This window comes from Penicillium waksmanii (genome assembly GCF_028829765.1).
Source record: "Penicillium waksmanii strain IBT 27052 chromosome Unknown utg000009l:1.0-4314994.0:1.0-4318279.0, whole genome shotgun sequence".
Lineage (NCBI taxonomy): Eukaryota > Fungi > Ascomycota > Eurotiomycetes > Eurotiales > Aspergillaceae > Penicillium > Penicillium waksmanii.
The window spans coordinates 3713293-3732263 of NW_026643255.1; the positions used below are offsets into that span (position 1 = coordinate 3713293).

The following is an 18971-nucleotide window of genomic DNA, read 5'->3' on the forward strand; positions in this document are numbered from 1 at the left end:
TTCTCCCCGAAGGCTTTGCTGACGATCCCCTTTCTGGGAACCGATGGACTGATGTACTCTTCCCGCATATTGATAGGATGATCAGAAGAAGCAAAACCACCCATTGCAACGCAATCAATGTAGAATGAGTCACGCGATGTACGCTGACTATAATAGAATTGTCCTTATTCCCATTTTCTTCTAACCAAATCAGAACTGATCACAAGCTTGTTCCACCCTAGATCGCAATTTCACCTGTCTGGCCAGTGTAGAGCTGACTAATGACTAACCTTCTTTGTATCCGTCTCCTTCCACGTATGCACGCGACTCTTGCCAAAACGTGTGCCTCCCTCTCTGCTGTATCGAGGCCAGTGAGGTTGTTTTTGTTTGTGTTGACCCTTCCAAATCCGAAGAGTTCGTTCGCACATCCCGGTCTAGGTACTATGTGCATGCACTTCGCTCGGATCAGATAGCCGAGCCGACTTAGGGGGCGCACCATCGACGATAAGCGGCCCCTCCCCCGTGGTCTGTGGAACCCTCCAGTTCGTCCCAGTCGAAGAGCGGAGCCTGTTCAACCCCCGCCGATTGTCCGAGTCCTGGGCCCTTTTTTTTGTTCCGACGGAGTTCTGGGGGTGTGAAAAATGGTGTATGGCGGTAAGCCAAGCACTGGATGTCACCTGTGTCGTAAACGGAAGATAAAGGTAAAGCACAATGGATGGAGTCACGCTACATTTTCCCAATGATTGTTTACCTTGATTCCTGACGCCTCTACCGATTGAGACAAGGGAACCTTTAGCTGACATTCCTTAGTGTGATGAAGGTCGCCCCGGATGTCGTAACTGTGGTGTTTATGGCCGGCCTTGTCCGGGATACCGACCAGATGCGGTCTTTCGCAATGAGACCAGGAAGACTGAACGATTGGTTAGGAAAGATGCGAGCTCATCGTCAAGTGACAGCGACAGTCAAAACACTACCACGTCGAGTTCCCCCACTGACCACTCTGGAATCATTGATATCCGTCGCGGAAACCGGACTCGGGAGCATTCGTTAACGACGATTCAAATCGCGGATTCCACATGGGAACACCGTGCATTATGTTATTTCTTTGACCAATATACAATCTCTGCCGAATTCGAAGATGGTATGAGCCATCTCGAATATGTGCCCAATTTATATGCACGCGCTGTTGAGCTGAACGACTGGAAGGCATCGTCCTCGTGCCTTCGCCATGCAGTGGATGCAACCTCTCTGATGACTTTTGGCAATATTTCAAACGCGCCGCAATTTGTCATGAAGGCTCGTCAGTGGTATGGGAAGGCCCTGCGCAGCTTACGAGATGCTTTGGCAGAGCCCTCTACGGCGGTTCAAGACGAGACCTTTGCGGCAGTGGTGCTCCTCTCGCTTTTCGAGGATATAAGTGGCGAGCGAAATGGGCTGTATAGCTCACATACAGCGGGGTTCGAATTCTTGATGAAAGTCCGGGGCGAGGGCCAACTGGAATCCCAGATGGGTCGTGATATGTTCAACTTCGCCTTTACGCATACTGTATGTCTCTTCACAGCCCCTATTCTCCAAAAGCATGGTGTTGATTTCTTTTTGCTCAGTTTGTTGAAATTCTCGCCCTGGGAGATAAACCGAGATACGATATTAACTGGGTGTTGTCTTTTCTGGACAGCAACGACCCAATCGAGCGACTCATGCTCGCTGCATCCAAAATCAGCACACTGATGCTGGCAATACAATCGTCTTCCAAACCACCGGATCAAGCGACCGTGGAATCTTGGATTTCCCTCGGGCGTGAATGTGATTTTGAGCTTTCGCAATGGACATTACATTTGACCGAGCGCTGGCTGCCACTGGTTGTATACTCGTCCCAGGGTGATGCACTGTTGACCTACTTTCACTTCTCCAATGCCGTGGTCTGGAACTACTATCGGGCTGCGCGGGTTATGCTCCAACAGCTTCTGCTTAATTTGAACCGAAGCCTGCTCGCGATTATGAAGAAAAAGAGCAAGCGCGGTGGCTCCGCATCGACCCAGTCCCCATTGAATGATGACAACCTACTCGCAATCATTCAGGAAATGACAACAGACGTCTGTCGGAGTATTCCCTTCTCTTTGGGCGATGTGGATACCCTCGGCCGATCTATCCGGACGACAGATGGCAATTGGACCATACGTGCTGGCCAAGGGTATGGGTTACTCTGGCCGATGTGGTATATCCTCTCCTCCGGTATGCCTACGCCGGAACAAGTATCGCAAATTCGGGCTGTGTTATCACGAGTAGGATCTAAACTCGGGATCAAGCTGGCGTTGACCCTTGCTCGTGAGGCTGAGCGAATTCGAGGGGATCCCAGCTCCGGCGGTGCACCTGAGTCTGCACCTGAGTCTGCACCTGAGTCTGCACCTGAGTCTGCACCTGAATCTGGACTCGGCTCTCAGTGAGATGATTGGGGACATAATACTCAATGGATGGGGTATCAACTATCAAATTCATCTGATGCATAGAGATTAGCGGGCGCGTGGGAGCGATTACTAGCGATTACAGATAGGACCTGGAGCTTCCGGGATTGCATGAATTGTACAAATATAACTCTCAAGCTGTAACTACTGACTCCCAGTCCTCAATAATTGTCGTACACTAAACTGGCACGTAATTAACTCGTTGGTTGGGTTCTCCTGCTTCTTGTGAGCTGTAGCTGTCATGACGTCATCACTATTGTTGATAGACGGAAAGTATCACTCCATTCCTAGCACTATCGCCTATAGGGCTGGACTGGACTGCCAATTATGCGATCCGCGATCACAAATTATGTACAGTATGCATAGTATGCACCGATTTAGGGCCGATAAGGCATCTGGGCACCATGGGATCCTATAGGCCCCTGAAGTGTGCCGGGCTAGCCGTTCGCGTCGGTCTGAACGGCACCGCCCTGAAATCGGGATGCATGACAGTGACGCCATGGCCCTTCGATTCTTGCTTTCTTTCTGCCGTCAGCTTTTTCTTCTGTTTGTTCATCTTCACAACCTCTCTACTCTTCATCATGGCCACAGTCCAATCCGAGCGCAAGCTTCCCTTTGGGAAGATCGAGCCAAACTCTGCCAAGTATTTCTATAGCTGCATGTTCGGCGGTATCATCGGTAAGCTACGACAGTAGCCCCTCCCCCAGATCGTGCATCAGCTAATCTCTTCTTTCATCGCAGCTTGTGGTATGCGAACCTTTCCTTTCCTTTACCTCTTCTCGAAAGGAAATGTTTTATTTTATTTTCTTTGAAATTGAAATTGACATGCTCTAACTCCCTACAGGACCGACTCACACCTCAGTCACTCCACTCGACCTGGTCAAGTGCCGTCGCCAGGTCGATCCCAAGATCTACACCTCCAACATCTCCGCATGGCGGTCAATCTTCGCCAAGGAGGGCCTCCGCGGTGTCTTTTTCGGATGGTCGCCCACCTTCATAGGATACTCGTTCCAGGGCGCCGGCAAGTATGGACTTTATGAGTACTTCAAGTACCTATATGGCGACCAGCTATTCCCAGAAACCAATCGCACCCTAGTCTTCCTAGGCGCCAGTGCGTCCGCCGAATTCTTCGCCGACATGGCGCTGTGTCCGATGGAAGCCATCAAGGTTCGCATGCAGACCACCCTGCCGCCCTATGCGAATAATCTCCGCGAGGGCTGGAGTCGCATTGTTGCCAAGGAGGGATTCAGTGGTCTTTACAAGGGTCTTTACCCACTGTGGGCGCGCCAGATCCCTTACACTATGACCAAGTTTGCCACCTTTGAGGAAACGGTCAAGTTGATCTACAAGACCATGGGTAAGCCCAAGGAGAGCTATAACCAGTTGACCCAGACTGGGGTGAGTTTCATGGGTGGTTACATCGCCGGTATTTTCTGCGCTGTGGTCAGTCATCCGGCCGATGTTATGGTTAGCAAGTTGAATGCCGATCGAAAAGGTGAGTCTTTTTCTCTCTCTTTATTTTGCTTTCCCTGCCCTCCCTTCTTTCCCATTTCTTTGTTGCGCTTGCTGACCACCCATTAATTAGCTGGCGAGGGTGCCATGACGGCCGTGTCACGAATTTATGGCAATATCGGGTTCTCGGGGCTCTGGAATGGCCTTCCCGTCCGTATCGTGATGCTGGGAACATTGACAGGCTTCCAGTGGCTAATGTAAGTTGAATCTGTCTGTCGTGTGGGAATTGCAAGCTAGTTATACTGACCACATATGATCCAGTTATGACTCATTTAAGGTATTCTTGGGTCTCCCGACCACCGGTGGACATTAGATAGAACATTTCATAACATATCCCGGTTTGTGAATGGTTGATATAGTATTTCGGAAATGCAATAAATAAATGACGGAATCTCAAGTATGGAGTAACAGCTGGGAACTAGCTATTCACCGCCCTGGTTATCTCGGCAGAACCAAAAGAGACTCCCGTGAGACTCGCCGGTGCTGCAGCTGCGCCTGCACCACGTTAGGACCCGCGCCTTTCCTCGGTCTTCTTCTCCTCCTCGTTCCTCCAGACCCCATCCGCCCCCCTTATATACCGAAACCCACCTCTCAAACTTCCTTCCCTTCCCTTCTCTCCCTTCATTGAACAAGCTGAAATTCAGCCCGAACCCCAACACAACCACCCGCAGATCATCCAACAACGCGATATCCCCGACCCCTTTCATCCATTTTTCCTCCAGATTCACAGCTCCAAACTCACAATGGAAGCTCGCCCCCCGACATCCGCACAGTCTTTGAACCCGCCCAGCGTGGAAATAGCCTACAAGCGCAAATGTATCGCCCTTAAGAAACGCCTTGCGGAGGTCGAGGCCGAGAACGAGCTCATGCGTACCCGCAACCGTCGCGGCTGGCAATATATTCAGAAAATGCGCCTCGAGTCCTGCATGCTGCTTGAGCGTCTTGCCAAAGTCACCGGTATGACCGAGGAAGCCCAGGCCAGCGCCGCCGACCCGGAATTACGGGCTCGCGCCGTGGCTATGATGTCGAATGTTGCTTCTATGAATGGATTGAGTGGTGGTGCGTCGGGTCGCAATGGTCCTTCTCTAGAGGATGAGACCGAGGGAAGCTCGGATGAGCAGCCCCCGACTGTGAGTTTTTCCCAATTTCCTCAGCTTTTCTCTCTATCGATCTGCCCCTCGCTTTCGTCTTTCGTTTTTTGTTTCCTTGCCCTGTGCCATATATGCTCTCGTCAATTTGTTTCCATTTGTTTCCGAACCGTTCATTCTAACGAGAATATCCTCTTCCCTCACAGCCTGAAGACCGTCCCTTGCGCATCAAACGCTCCCGCAAGTCCAACGCCGCCGGCGAACAGGGCGAAGATGACGGCCAGCCCCAAGATAATGCCGCGGAATCCGCCGACCCCGCTGCGCTGCCCCGTCTAGCTCCTGCGCCCAGTCAACAGGATCTCACCTCGTCTTTCCGCGTGCAGGCCGGCAGTGGTGCCGAGGGCGACGATACCCCCGCTGCGGCGAGTACGCACAGCCAAGATAACCATGAAGAAGGACAGAGTGAGCAGCCGGCTGAGAGTGCAGACCAAGCAGAATCTGGGACCACGCCTATGGACATGGATGCGAAAGAGCCGAAGATTGAGGGTTGAGAAGAAGGTACACCGTATCTTCCTCTTGCTGCCTTGCTTTGGTTATTTTCTTTCTTCCTTTCTCCCTTCCATCATTCGATGTTTTTCTTTTCTCTTTCTCTTTTCTTTTCTGGGCTGGTTCTGGGGTTTTCTTGTCACCATATGGACCTAACCTCTGCTTGACATTTTTTTTCGATTATCTGTTGTGCTAGGTCTGGGTTCTTTGATTTCTTACAGCGATGGTTTTACGGTTCCTGAGGTCTTTTCTTCACTCGGGTGGAGTATCTAAATCTAACTGCTCCGTTTATCGGGGCCAATTGTATTCTATTCTAATAGATGGAGTTATGATTAGCGTGAAAAATGAAGGAGCGCATTCATACGACATTCTAACCTTTCTTTGCGTATATGCCCTGCTGACCATGTAGGGAGCCTGAGTACTAGTATGGTATAATGTTTGTTCTACTCGAAGATCGGTGTGGTACTAGATACTAGTAAAGCTGGACTGGTATTCATTTGGAAATGTATGTATTGACAGACAACCTTGGTCCTGTAACTTTGAATGTGCAAGCTGCGCCATAACCTCGCTCCTTGAAAGTAAAGCCAGATAGTCAGATAACCACCAAAACTCCATACCAGCATAACAGTCAAAAGGTAGATGGGATTAATGTATTGATGAGCTCGCATCTTGTTCATGTACAGTCAAGTCAAGATAGGGCAGGATTTGGGTGATTGTGTCGTGTGCTTGACCGAAAAGGAAGGTAGATATTGCCGTTGCGAGTTCCTGTGTGTGGTCGTTCGTGTGTTGATGGCAAATAGATATCAGATTAATGCGGACCTAGGGTATTCCATCTCGGGGCAGCGCATATCTGGAGTAGAGTACTGTCGTAGCTGATGCTGTATCACGGCGGCAAGGTGCATTGCGTAATGTTATGTTGTACACATATGTTTGCGATCATGCAAATGGGTTTCTTCGAGCCTTGGCCGTGACAGTCAATCGAAATGGGAGGAATCCGGTTCTCTCTCCATGTCTCTGGTTGGGATTCATTTTTCGGCTTTCTAAGTGAGGAAGATCTGTAATCCTTGCGCAGATGAGGCCTTAATCGACTCCAGCGTAGAGATCGACAACGATGTTAAGAACGGCGACCAAAATCTCTGCGCCGATGAGAACAATGACTGGAATAGAAGTTAGTAGGCTTTGGTATATTTGCTAAGTTCGTACGTACCGATCCATTCTAGGTATTCTCCATGGCGATGTGTCAATTGATCTTTAAGCACGGCGAGAAGATCTGCAATGACATCCAGTCGCTCGGTAAGCAAGCTGACTCGCTGATCCATCTCCAGATAACTTCGAACAGCCTGATAGACAGGTTCGAGCTGAGGTTCCGCCCAGAAAAGCTCCGGACTATCGAGAACGGATCCCTGCAAATGGATATTGATTCGAAGGATAAAAAGCTCGCCAATCTGCATGTTGATTTGCCGACGAGTCAGGTTGACGCTACCTGTTTGTGCGATCTGAGCTGGGAGCGGAGCCGTGTCGGAAATGGTTTCAGATACAAGATCCTCGAAGAGAGAGGTTTTCACCGATTGGGCCAGGGCATGCGAAATGGCCAACTTAATCATATGGTTGCGCGGGTCCCGGAGTGAGATGAAATCGTTGTATATGCGCGCCTGGTATTCGCGAGCGTAGTAGAAGTTGAAATTCTCAATCTGCGTGTCATCCGGACTTAAGATCGAGGATGCAAATTTGGAAATATCTGATAAAAAGCGGGATTCATGCGCAGGGCTCATGCCCCATATCACAACGGTGCCGTAGTCGAAAAGGAATATCTCGGGGGTATGGATGGTCGTGTCAATATCAAAGTTTTCATCCGATTGCGGTGCTGATACTGCGTGTTCTGAATCGACATCGACTGGGCGGCCGGATTCATCGCGAAAGTCGATCAAGTCTTCTCGTCGTGTCTTGGTGTTGTCCTCTACTTCCACCGCACTGTCCGAATATCTGCGCTCACTAGTGCGCCGTTCATGGTGTCCATTGTTTCCTCCAACAGGGAAGAGCCGGCCTCCCTTCTGCTTTTCTTCGAATTGATAGTCGAATGGGGAATAAACGCACTCGTCAAACAACTTGGGATTCGCTCCACGAGACTTAGCGCGGGACTTCAAGAACTTGATGACACCTTCCAGGCGGTATGAGTTGGCAGTGCAGTATGCAGTGACTCGGGGAATACGATCACGGTCGGCTTTGCCTAGACGTGCAGCATGGCTCCGTGCGGCGGGTTCCTTGATGCGCGTGATTTGCGAATAGACATCGCGGGGAAAGTCACCATCTTCTTCTTCGGCGGTAACGGGATCAGGGAGCAGCTTGAGTTTTTGCGCTTTCTTCGTGGTACGTTGCGGGCCAATCTTGGAGCCCGCAGGCGTGTTCGGTGCAGTGAGGGGGGCGCCATAACTATTGCGACGACGAAGTTTGCTATTCAACGCGGAGAGCATCGGCTGGCCCCCAGCACGAGGATGTCCACCTGCGCATTGACATTCTGAACTGGAGGTGAACCAGTCTGTAGAGGTCGGAAGGTCGGATCGGAGTGGGTGGTACCGCCGTAGGTGCTGATTGTCGTCAACGGATTGAATGTCACCGACCGCGGAGGGCGAGTGGCCCGCGGCGAGGGGGGGATCCTGTTGAGGCAGTAATGGCGAATCTTCTGATGCGGATGCCATGGTGAACAGGCAAACTCCGCCAGGGAGGAAGAAATGAGGGAATTGGAGAGTGGAAGCTGCGAAAAGTCGAGCTGATTCCAAGGTCGGAGCTTCGCACGTGCTCCACTTTAGTCATCGCGGTGGATCCGACGTTGAATGTCTACTTCTGTAACTACGAGTAGTTGTAGTACGAGTATGCACGTTGGACGTTGGAACTACAGGATACATACAATACTAGTATACTACTCTGGTGGTCTGGTATTACCATATTGCTATTTTGAAACAAAATGCAGGTACATACTTAGTAAGTCACACAGCCCGAAAGGATAGTTGTAGAATATACCAATGACTATAGTCCACTATTGCACCACTCATGATGCAAAGATTATTCACAAAGCGCCTGAGGCCATCACCAGGCCGTATCAAGATGGTTCGTTAGATATCTATACAATTTGAAAACTCCGGCTATTTTCACCGGCGCACGAAACCCGATGGCCCACCCGCTGTCCTCCGTAGCCCATTGACCTTGCCAGAGCTCTGGTCTCTCTTCATCCAGTTGTTCTTGACATTGCGGCCAGCTTTGGAGGCTTTTGGTGCCAGCACGGGCTTAGAACCGGACTTTGAGGAAGATGGTGCATCCAACACTCGGATCGTAACATCTCCCACCTGCATGTCCTTCGGGGCTCTCTCGCTTTTCTCCAAAAACCTCAACTTGCTAGACTTTTTTGGTACTGCAAATGAGTCCTCAGCAGGTGGTGTAAGCGGTCGCTCTGCGGGTTCGGCATTCAAAATGTCATCGGGAAGCAAAGCGGGGAGGGCGGCGCGCCGTGCGTCTTGTGTGGTCGATCCTTGGAGGGTAGCCGTGCTCTCGGACAGCAGGTCATCGATGGGAGAGATCTCCTTGGTCTTCGAAGACTTGGCTTGGACTTTTCGGCGCTCGTCTAATTTCCTTCGCTTTTCTCTCTTCGCTTGCTCCTCTCTGCGGGAAAATGTTAGACGATTTCCCATGGATTAGTTTGACGTAGGGCTAACAAGACACTCACTGTTGCTTGATCTTTTCTTGTCGCTTGGCCTGTTCCTTAATCCTCATAAGTTGAGCAGAGTTGTCGATCGTCTCCGGTGCATCATCGTCGCTGTCGCTGTCACTGTCGTCTTGATCGTTGTTGGAGCCGTTCGTGGTCGCTTGAGGTAGAGGCTCCTCTGGCATATCGGGCTCTTCACTGTCAAAGCGGCGATGGCCTTTCGGCACGGATTCTATCGGCTTCGAGCTGTCTTCATCGTTGGTCGCTTCGGTAGCTTCGAGGCTATCTCGCTTCCTCCGCTTGGTCTGCTTTTGGTCGGGCTTTTCTGTGTTGGTGCCCTGCACTTTTCTCTTGCCGCCCCTGGCGACGCTGTTGGTAACGGGTTCCTCTGTAGATTGCTCGGGCTTGACAACCCGTTGACGAGTGGCGGTCACCATTTTCGAAGTAGTCGGGGCGTTGCTGCTAGCAGGATCTGGGGATGTCTCTTCAGACTCTGGTCGCGTGAAAAGACCCTTAGCAGCGGTGACAATTTGAGAGAACATAGAGGCCAAGATTGAAAGCCAATCCGAGGGGTGTTAAATCACTGCAGAGAGCTGCCGAGTGATGCGCGGCACCAAAAAAAATCCCTCGGTGGAAGGATTTCCCGGAGGCTTGGCGCGGTGTGGGTCCAATCTATACGCTTCATTTACTCAACTACTCGTACTAGCAGTAAAAAAAAAAAAAAAAAAAGGAAACTAGAGATAATAAGCAAACAATAGAAAAGAGGGTATTGTAGGAGCCGAGTGAAAGTCTAGTACTGTATTGTAGAAAGATCTTCAGTCAATGAAAATGCTACCCCATACTGTAGAAACTATCAAGTGCTGCACGAGCAGAAGTCAGATTTGCTTTGAGGCTAGTCAACGTATCACCAATATGAAGGAGACCAGCGCCTCTCCTACGACCCCACACACTATCTTCCTCGTCCATATGTATGCTGGCTATTCGAATGTTTACCATAGTTCCGAGGCCCCAGTACTCACTACTTAGGTTTCGGCATCCGGAATCGGGAATACTTTCACCCCTTATAAATTAGATTAAATTACCCTTCTATAGTTAACGCCCAGAAGTAAGCGCGGTAAAATATCCCGTATCGCACGGCTTCAGCATAGGGTTGTGAAAGGTTCGCGAGGTTGCTTGCTTGCCGCTGGTTGCATGATTTCATAGTGAATCGATCCCGCTAATCGCTGACCTAATCGATGATACTCTGACAGTTAGCGAAGGGGCAATTTCTACCCACGGTAAGCGATGACGAGCGGTCGAGCTTAATCCTTATAAGAGGAAGAGGGAATCCGATCCATTATTTCGTCAAGAAGTACCTTTCAACATAAGATATACCCTTCGCCAAAAGTCTTGACCATCCTCAACGTCACGCGCAATGAGACTGCTCTCGGAAAAGCAAATTGGACTTATCTTTGCTATATTGAGAGTCTTATAATGGATAAGCGCAGCTATTGTCATGGGGATTTCGTCCTACTTTATCTCAGTGGGGCCACGTCATCAACATGCATTATATTGGGAGATACTTGTGAGTTTGACCGGGTCAACTCCCCCCTCACGTACAGTGAAATGAACTTTGCAGTCGGTCATATCCGTTGTTATATTCTTTTTCGCCTGCGTACTATCTTACCTCCTGTTTCGGAATATGGCAAGATTCACATGGGCGTACTATGTGGTTTTTGCTGTTGACTATACATTTTCATACTTGTGAGTCACTCCAGTCCTATATACTTGCTTATGAAAGCTTACCAGCTATGTAGGTGGTTAACAACGTTCATCTTCGCAGCCCAGGATTACAATCTTAATAACTGCAAGCTGAGCTCCCCACTAGGGGTCTCATGTGCCATAAAAAAGGCGAATGAGTCCTTTATGTTTATAACATTGTAAGCACCACATTACTCTATTACCTTTTGCAGGGATACTTTAAGACTTGACTTACTCATTTCCCAAGTATTTTAAGCTTATGTCTCACCCTTTTCCTTGGGAGCCCTCTATCTCCATTTTCCTCCCATTCCTTTGATGAATCCCAAATGCAAGATACAAATCAATCTTGTGCTTTGTCGGAGCACGAGGTTCGGGAAGGCTACCAATGATATTACCTGGCGGATGCAGCGTGGTGGCGCTATTATTCGGGCCGCCAGAATTTGCGCATGGAAGAGCAGGCATTTCTAGCCTCAGATGGGGTCATTTCCAGCTTCAGTTAAGGAAGTCCTTACATCCACATTGGAAAAAAGCGTTCGAAGCCCTTAGCATGCTACCTCCCAAGTGGTGGACAAGGGTGTGACCAGAAGACTAGATTGGTTTACAAAGAGGTCAAATTGTATTCAAAGCCTCCATTTAGTACCGACGATGGCGTGCAGGGAGATATGTAGAGATCTTATCAGATCGCCAGATCTACCAAGATTCGAGGGATTTGATATATCATTACTGTATTATTATAATGAGACTTTGCACTATGTATAATCATTACCAAACCAGTCCTACAGAATAAAACCAAGCGGTAATCCTAAACTGGCTTAGCGTATCTCTGGTTTTTGTTTCCAGTAATCAAGTGTAAAGAGCCCAAGGTCAAACTGAATTCGAAAACTACAGTACTTCATCTTTTGGTGTCTACAGTCAAGGGCTTTCTCTCTCTCTCCGGTCGGTCCGGTCTGTCTTGACCCCATATTTATACTGTACACAAAATCTTTTGTTCCTCCAGAATGTAGTCCTATCATAAGCAACCATACTACACGTATACTACCAGAAAGAAATTACTCTCTTTGTGAGTTTTATGAGCTTGGTGAGTGAATCACAGGCTATGAATGTTAATAGAACGTTCACATTTTTGTGTACGCAAACTGTATTGGAAACTCCCCCTCAAATGCAAAAAAAGGTATCTTAACATCAACAAAGCACAAACGCCTGAGCTCAATGCTTGCCCATATTTGCAGTCCTAATGCCCACGGAAGAAGTTTGCATGTAAATCAAACAGGGCATATGTCGTAGAAATCATGACCAGAACGAGATCAATGCCCCTCTGCAAATCGTTTCAAGACTTCAGCCCTGTATTGATCGGCACAGATCTGGCGCTCTGTAGCTTCCTCTGCGGCATTCCTGTAATCATCCGAACCGATATCACTCACTTCTTCTAGGATTTTCAGCCATTCCTTCTCATCGTCTCCTTCCACGGCCCACATACTCTCTCGCAGTCGCTTGTTTCGCTCACGGTCCTCTTCGATGCGCTGTTCAATCTGCCGTTTGTCGACGCGCATTCCGGACGCCTTGGGGTTGCGTGGGGTCCCGGTCTTGGATCTCACGCTATCGTCTGGTCCCTCTTCTTCCTCGTCCTCGAGGTCAAGGTGTGCGGGGTGCGTGTCGCGGTCTTTGAGGGCTGCATCGATTTCGGTGACGGTTTCGGCGGACAGTATTCCCTTGCCTTGCATGCTATCGAGGACAAGGCGGACATGCTTGACGTTGGCAGCTCCTGTTCCATCAGGTGGGACGACTGCATCCACAACTCTGAGAATGTCACGCTGCATCATGCGGACGTAGGGAAGGTGGTCTTCTTTGGTGGCCATTTCACAAAAGTGTTCGATGAAAGACATAATGTTTGCGCGGTTGTTCATATTATTCTGCGAAGTGGGTATCATTAATATCTCATAAGTGCAACGGAAAACCTGAGGTGTTCTTACTCTCTCGATTTGCTCTAGGATACAGGAATGAAGATCCTCGTCCAGATCACGGTATTTAAGTGCATAATGCGCTGCCTTTTGCGAAGACGTGACAGATGCGCTTAGATGCTGAAGCTGTGTTGTGAAGCGCATGCGCACTTCAAATGGATCGACCATCATCTTGGCCAGTGAATTTTGGGGAAGGTCCGTTTCTGGGGAAGAGCTCCGGGCTTGTCACGGCATTCTGTCGGCGGCGCTGTCTGTTGCCGCAGGCGGTGTTACGTGGCAGAATATGACTGAAGGAGGTCTCTGAGATGGTAAATTAGATCGAAGGATGGGAAATCGTGAGTAATGCTTATTGAGGAAAGTAGAAGATTCATCATTTGATGTTGTTTCATGGCGCGTTTCAGGTCCTCAGAGGGTCGTCAAGGGTACTAAGTGGTTCAGATAAACAGCCTGTGGACTTGAAGATATATTGACTGGGTGTTGCCCTTACTACTCCCCACCACAAGAGTAGTACCTAGTAGTTAGTACTAGGAGTACTATACAACACTTCATGGTATTACCACTGGTATCTATCCTACTACTACTAGTACCTACTGTTACCTGTGGACAACTTGAGGTCAAATATTTACTTGTAAATGTAGAGGTACTTGTAGCCCTACAAGCAGGCATAATACTACTATAGAGCGACTGGATACTAAGACCTAGTAGTAGGCATCCGCTCACGAGCAACACTCCAACCTCAAGTTGGAAATTGGGAGCCAATTTCCAAGACTAAACTTTGATGGTAGCCTGTCAAGGTGAATTACGATTAGTAACCCTGGAGGTTTGAAGTACTCCAGAATGTCCGTAGCGAGCAAGTTTGAGGTATATTCATAAAAATGGCCAGTAGATCGCTAGTTATAGTTCTAGCAAATGTCATGAGATCTTCGAAAAAAACGCCTGCCTTAAAATCGCTGCTGCAGCGTGCGGGTTTGGCGCGCAAAGCAATGATCACAATGAATCCCGCCGCAGATTACTGCTGACACTATCTCTATCCTCACCGTGAAGCAGTCCTTCTTCTTCGGTGCCGTGATGATCTTCATCAAAATGATCACCTCGAAGAGCCTCCTGGCGCCGAAACTCCACACCATTGAGCACTGACCAGACGTCTTTCTTCGTCAACAAACCCTGGAGAATACCCTTATTCGCGAAGAGCACATAGCGGAGACCGAGGCGCTGGAACATTCGTAGCACGATCAAGAAGCTAATATTGCTGTTGAGAGTGATGGGAGTTTGATCCATCCATGGCCGAAGATCCAGCGTTTCGACAGGATCAGCAAATGGTTGATGGACGAAGAAGACCTGAGTTTCGCCGGTGAGACTCCGGTTTGTAGGCGAAGTTGAATACCCCAGAGCATATGAAAGCTCGTTCCGTGTGATATACCCGAGCAAAGTTGGAGTTGATGTCTCCGAGATTACAGGGAAGCCTCGGTAGGTGGTATTGGTCAAAAGCCCCCGAAGCGAATCGATAGTATGGCCTGTAGCTGTAATCACCGAAATGTCGTCGACAGTGGTCATGACCCGGAGAGCAGGTACGTCTGGGGGGGTTAGTGTCATCCCGGTGGTCAAGGAAGGGGTATTCATTGAGTTGAATCCAAGATTCGTAGATACCACGTTTCCCGAAGATGTCGCCGCACCACTTTGACAACATCACTGCAATCATGATTGGAATGACATAAGTCAAGGCTCCCGTCAATTCAAACATGATGACCACGATCGAAAGGGTCATCCGAGTCGCACCACCTAGCGCAGAAGCAGCACCGATAATCGCGTATAGGCCAGGAGTTACACATGGAATGTCAGGCTCGCACTTGCTGAAGAGCAATGCTTTTGGATAGGCTTCTTGCAGCATGCGGACAAGAATACCTAATGCACGTCCGTACATTGCGCCAATAGCCACCGAGGGTAAAATGATACCGGCTGGGATATCGAGTCCAAAAGTCAGAGATGCGAGGAATAATGCCAGAACGGCGGCCACCAAAAGAAGAGCGACGACACCAAATGCCGACTTAGTTCCTGTAACGCAGAGGCCAAATGTATCGGTTGTATCGCTGTTGCACTCAGCAAACAGGGATTGAACCAGTTCTGAGTTCTGAGCTCTCATGAAGTGATTCGGGAAGTTGATCAGAGCAGTTAGAAGTGCCACTACAGCAACTTCGATGACTGGCTTTGAAGAAGTTCTGGATCGCCGCCATTTGGCAACTCTAACATTCAGACGAATGAGGAAAGCTCCAAAGAGACCGCCAACAATACCAAGTATGATGAATGGGATAACTTCGAAGCGGTGCCAGCCTCGGGTATAGGTGACTTGATAGAGCACGATTTTGCCAGTTCGGAAGGGGTTCAAAGCTTGTAGCGTGACGGCAGCAACCATGGCGCAAACAAAACTTTGCCACATTGTTTTGTCAGGAAAGTAGTACGAAAGTTGCTAGTATCGTTAGATAAGAAACAAGTAAGGAATACGACTGCAAATGTCCAAGGTTTCTCATACCTCCAAGCTGAAAAGCACACCTCCGATAGGGGCACCGAATGCAACCGAGATACCTGCAGCCGCCGCTGCAGAAAGCACCTCACGTTTCCGGGCTAAAAAGTTAGTTTTAGAGATACATTATGGAGCTTGGAAAACAAACCTTCGTTCCCATTCAGACTGTCAAAAGGTTTCATCATAATGTTCGCGCAGCAGCAAGCAACATGCACCAGTGGGCCTTCTTTTCCGAGCCATAGGCCGGATGCGACAGATAAACACTAATTATGAAGTGGTGAGAAAATAGCATATACCACTGGTGCTCAAGAACAACATACCAGTCCAAGTGACTTAATGGCCAAGGTCCAAGGTCCCATAAAATGTCGGATGACAGTGCCTCCGAGAACGGTCTTGATCTCGGGGATTCCGCTATGCCTTGCGTAGATCGCAAATCTACGAACCAGGATGCACGCGCAGAAAGCAAAAACCACCTGTTAGGTATTAACAAAAGACCAAGGCAAAATGAAGAAACACAGGGTTCTTACTGAAAAGAGGATATAGAAGATATACTCAACAGTGTATTGTCCTCCCTTAGAGGATGCTCCTAATGCAGTCCCCCATGGCGTCCAATCCAAGCATTTAGAATAATCTGTCGAAGGAGAGAATAACATGAGCGACAGAAACTCGGAAGTTACAAACTATCCGAAATGCGACTTACCATCCAGACCCCAGCAGCAAAAGCTTCGGTTCAAGTAGAACCTGCCACCTCCTTTACCGCTCTTACAATAGCCAGTTTTAAGATCACCTAGCCAGTCTGTCGCAATATCGATGGCGGCGGCAATGATTCCGACTGCAATACCAGTTGCAACCAAAACCAGCCACACATTGCTGGCATCGAGAAGGCGACGGAAATGACCCAAGATCCCTTGTCCACTGGAATATAGCAGCCGTTTCCGTTGACGTTCTTTGGTGTATTCATAGATCCAATCGATTGCTGAGAAGTCGTCGTAACCAACGCGGCGGCCAGGACCTTCCACATACCAATCCGAGGGCACACCGTCTTTTGAGGAATTGGGATCGGTATTCGGGCCCAATGGCCCATATGTATCTAACGGCGAAGCATCCCCATTCTGTCCACCTTGGGTCCCTGTCGCGGAGAAGCCGAATGGTGTGTTGCCTGAACCGCCCGCGGTATTCAAAAATAGATTCGACAAACTGAATCGTGACTGTCTCGTTTTTTTGGGTTTGAAAGATATCCTATTTCAAGTTTAATTTTAGCAGAATGGCCAGCAAATTGGGAACTCGTGGCTACTCACGGCTCATTAAGTCCCTCCGCGCCGCGATTAGCTTCTGGAGACTCAGGGAACCCAAAATCGTCTTGCGGATCGGTGTGTGCCGCTAATGGCTCATCGACATTACTGGAGCCCTGACCGGTCATTGACATCGTGAATCATCAATGCCTCCAAGAGCTAGCATCTCCAGATGCGAAGATATTCAGCTAAGATGGCCAGATGGTGCAAGAAGGGCCGGAGCTGCGCAAGCTCCCCGGCCCCGCTTAGTCATGGGACCAAACCGAAACCAGGCCTCAGGGCGGTCAAGCAGGAGCAGAACAATGTGGGGCGGAGTGTTCAGCGTTGGCAGAAAAAAAAAGAAGCGTCGGTCTTTCTTTTCTTGACATCGAAGAGCTCCTCTGGAATTCGGGCACAACATGGACGATCTGCCCGTTTACGAGAGGACTCTATCTGTACCTCAGTTGCTCGAGCAGCTGCCGCGCGAGATCTCAAGTCTCGTTCGGTCTGCTTCGGGCAACCAGTACTTACATGCGCTTGCGCTTGGCGCATTAAACACGACACTCACAGAAAGCGTATTCAGAATTTACGAGCCAGTGGTGGTGGACTTGGCTGCAAGATGGCTGCGATCCGATATTAGTACCGACTATATTCACGTTCTCTCGGCTTTCGCAAGGATTCTTCCCTTCGCGCCCTATCTACGACCTTTTGCAAGCCAATATGCTCTGTCACCAACGGGGCCCCAGTCAGCTCTGACTGACTCCAAGGAACTCACAATTCGTCAATTGGACACAAATAGCACCAGAAAACTGCTTCTTACACTTTTCCGACTTCTTTCATTCGACTTGGAGACGTTCTCAAAGGCCGTATCCCCGATCCAGCTCCAATCCCTCTTCCCACACCAAGATCGAGTTGTCCGATACCTTGCCGTACGATGCTTTGCCCTATATATGCACGCCGCCGATGCAGCAACCGAAAATATGCTGCGTGTCAATACTGGCACCGACCCGATTGAAGGAGACTGGGAAGGAATCACAGTTGACTATCGCCTTTTGGGCCTGTGGGAGGAGCGTCGGTGGGCGACTCTCGAGAGCTCTATCCGGAAATCCCGAGCATCAAGATCCGATGCCGACGCTATGAAACTTATCGAGGATACCCGTGATTTCTTCACCAGTCGATCTGCTGATATATGCGGTGTTTTGATTCCCCGCCTGAAAGATGCACACCCGTCTCCTTCTTCCGTTGTCGAGACTCCTACGGCAACTGCCAATCTGCGTCGGATCGCGACATCTCTCCTTGGATTCAAGCCCATACTTTTAGTTGGTTTGCCTAATGCAGGAAAGACCACGCTCATCGATCATATCGCAGCTAAGATGGGCCAGTCAGAGTCAATGGTCACTTTGCATCTCAACGAGCAGACAGATGCGAAGAGTCTACTTGGAATGTACGCCACATCTTCCGCATCAGGGTCCTTTTCATGGCAGCCAGGTGTCTTGACAAAGGCTGCGAGAGAGGGCCGCTGGCTCTTGATTGAGGATTTGGATCGTGCTCCATCCGAAGTGCTTGGTCTCATCCTTCCAATCATCGAGAGAGGCGAGTTGACAATCGCCAGCCGAAGGGAGCGGATCAAGTGCGCAGAAGGCTTCAAAATTATCGCGACCATGAAGTCTTCCTACAATATTGCTGGAGAGGAAATAGCACCTACTACCTCCATGCTTGGCAACCGGCTATGGCAAAGAGTTCCGGTCACTTCTCTGCCCGTTGAAGAAATGCGGGATGTAATCTTGCAAAAATTCAGCCTCCTTGAGTCTCGAGTTCCAACCATCATGGACGTCTATGGCAGAATATGTGCGGCTTTCCACGGTAGTCTGGCCATCAAAGGATCCCAGGGACGTACTCCTGGCTTCCGCGACTTGATCAAGCTTTGCAGTCGCTTGAACCATCGTCTGCAGCGCATTGGTGCTAAGACCGGCTATGAACCTACCCCAGAAGGCGTTGATGACGAAATTCTTTTGGACATAGTTGATGTTTTCCTCAAGTACATCCCCGACAAGTTGATGCAAATGAGCCTCGCTTCTGTTGTCTCCGAGGCCCTTCAGATCTCCCCCGCAGAGAGCACAGTTTTGCCTTGAGGAAAGGACGCCAACCTACACAGATAAGAACAACTCAGTTGTGCTTGGCCGTGAAGTTTGTCAGAAGA

The 18971-nt window shown here is 49.3% G+C and overlaps 9 protein-coding genes across 9 annotated transcripts; 5 read left to right on the forward strand and 4 right to left on the reverse strand.

Moving 5' to 3' along the window:
• Window positions 1-620: 620 nt before the first annotated feature.
• Window positions 621-2423, forward strand: N7481_011707 (putative C6 transcription factor; the record flags this gene model as incomplete). The annotated part of the gene is made up of 3 exons (XM_057270926.1): window positions 621-680; window positions 790-1524; window positions 1584-2423. The coding sequence occupies 3 exons, from the start codon at window positions 621-623 to the stop codon at window positions 2421-2423; spliced, it is 1635 nt and encodes a 544-aa protein (XP_057118100.1).
• A 599-nt stretch (window positions 2424-3022) lies between these two features.
• N7481_011708 (putative mitochondrial phosphate transporter Pic2) lies at window positions 3023-4266 on the forward strand (the record flags this gene model as incomplete). The annotated part of the gene is made up of 4 exons (XM_057270927.1): window positions 3023-3119; window positions 3286-3936; window positions 4027-4150; window positions 4215-4266. 4 exons carry the CDS (start codon window positions 3023-3025, stop codon window positions 4264-4266), a joined length of 924 nt encoding a protein of 307 aa, XP_057118101.1.
• A 430-nt stretch (window positions 4267-4696) lies between these two features.
• Window positions 4697-5592, forward strand: N7481_011709 (uncharacterized protein; the record flags this gene model as incomplete). Its single annotated transcript, XM_057270928.1, has 2 exons — window positions 4697-5083; window positions 5248-5592. The coding sequence occupies 2 exons, from the start codon at window positions 4697-4699 to the stop codon at window positions 5590-5592; spliced, it is 732 nt and encodes a 243-aa protein (XP_057118102.1).
• A 1164-nt stretch (window positions 5593-6756) lies between these two features.
• On the reverse strand, window positions 6757-8283 carry N7481_011710 (YagE family protein; the record flags this gene model as incomplete). Its single annotated transcript, XM_057270929.1, has 1 exon — window positions 6757-8283. The coding sequence occupies one exon, from the start codon at window positions 8281-8283 to the stop codon at window positions 6757-6759; it is 1527 nt and encodes a 508-aa protein (XP_057118103.1).
• Window positions 8284-8733: 450 nt separating this feature from the next.
• On the reverse strand, window positions 8734-9826 carry N7481_011711 (uncharacterized protein; the record flags this gene model as incomplete). The annotated part of the gene is made up of 2 exons (XM_057270930.1): window positions 8734-9241; window positions 9306-9826. 2 exons carry the CDS (start codon window positions 9824-9826, stop codon window positions 8734-8736), a joined length of 1029 nt encoding a protein of 342 aa, XP_057118104.1.
• Window positions 9827-10757: 931 nt separating this feature from the next.
• Window positions 10758-11207, forward strand: N7481_011712 (uncharacterized protein; the record flags this gene model as incomplete). The annotated part of the gene is made up of 2 exons (XM_057270931.1): window positions 10758-10995; window positions 11065-11207. The coding sequence occupies 2 exons, from the start codon at window positions 10758-10760 to the stop codon at window positions 11205-11207; spliced, it is 381 nt and encodes a 126-aa protein (XP_057118105.1).
• Window positions 11208-12328: 1121 nt separating this feature from the next.
• Window positions 12329-13153, reverse strand: N7481_011713 (CTD kinase subunit gamma; the record flags this gene model as incomplete). Its single annotated transcript, XM_057270932.1, has 1 exon — window positions 12329-13153. The coding sequence occupies one exon, from the start codon at window positions 13151-13153 to the stop codon at window positions 12329-12331; it is 825 nt and encodes a 274-aa protein (XP_057118106.1).
• An 816-nt stretch (window positions 13154-13969) lies between these two features.
• Window positions 13970-16926, reverse strand: N7481_011714 (chloride channel protein; the record flags this gene model as incomplete). The annotated part of the gene is made up of 8 exons (XM_057270933.1): window positions 13970-14556; window positions 14630-15446; window positions 15510-15601; window positions 15649-15763; window positions 15821-15973; window positions 16028-16131; window positions 16201-16739; window positions 16799-16926. 8 exons carry the CDS (start codon window positions 16924-16926, stop codon window positions 13970-13972), a joined length of 2535 nt encoding a protein of 844 aa, XP_057118107.1.
• A 264-nt stretch (window positions 16927-17190) lies between these two features.
• N7481_011715 (Midasin) lies at window positions 17191-18903 on the forward strand (the record flags this gene model as incomplete). The annotated part of the gene is made up of 1 exon (XM_057270934.1): window positions 17191-18903. The coding sequence occupies one exon, from the start codon at window positions 17191-17193 to the stop codon at window positions 18901-18903; it is 1713 nt and encodes a 570-aa protein (XP_057118108.1).
• Window positions 18904-18971: the final 68 nt, after the last annotated feature.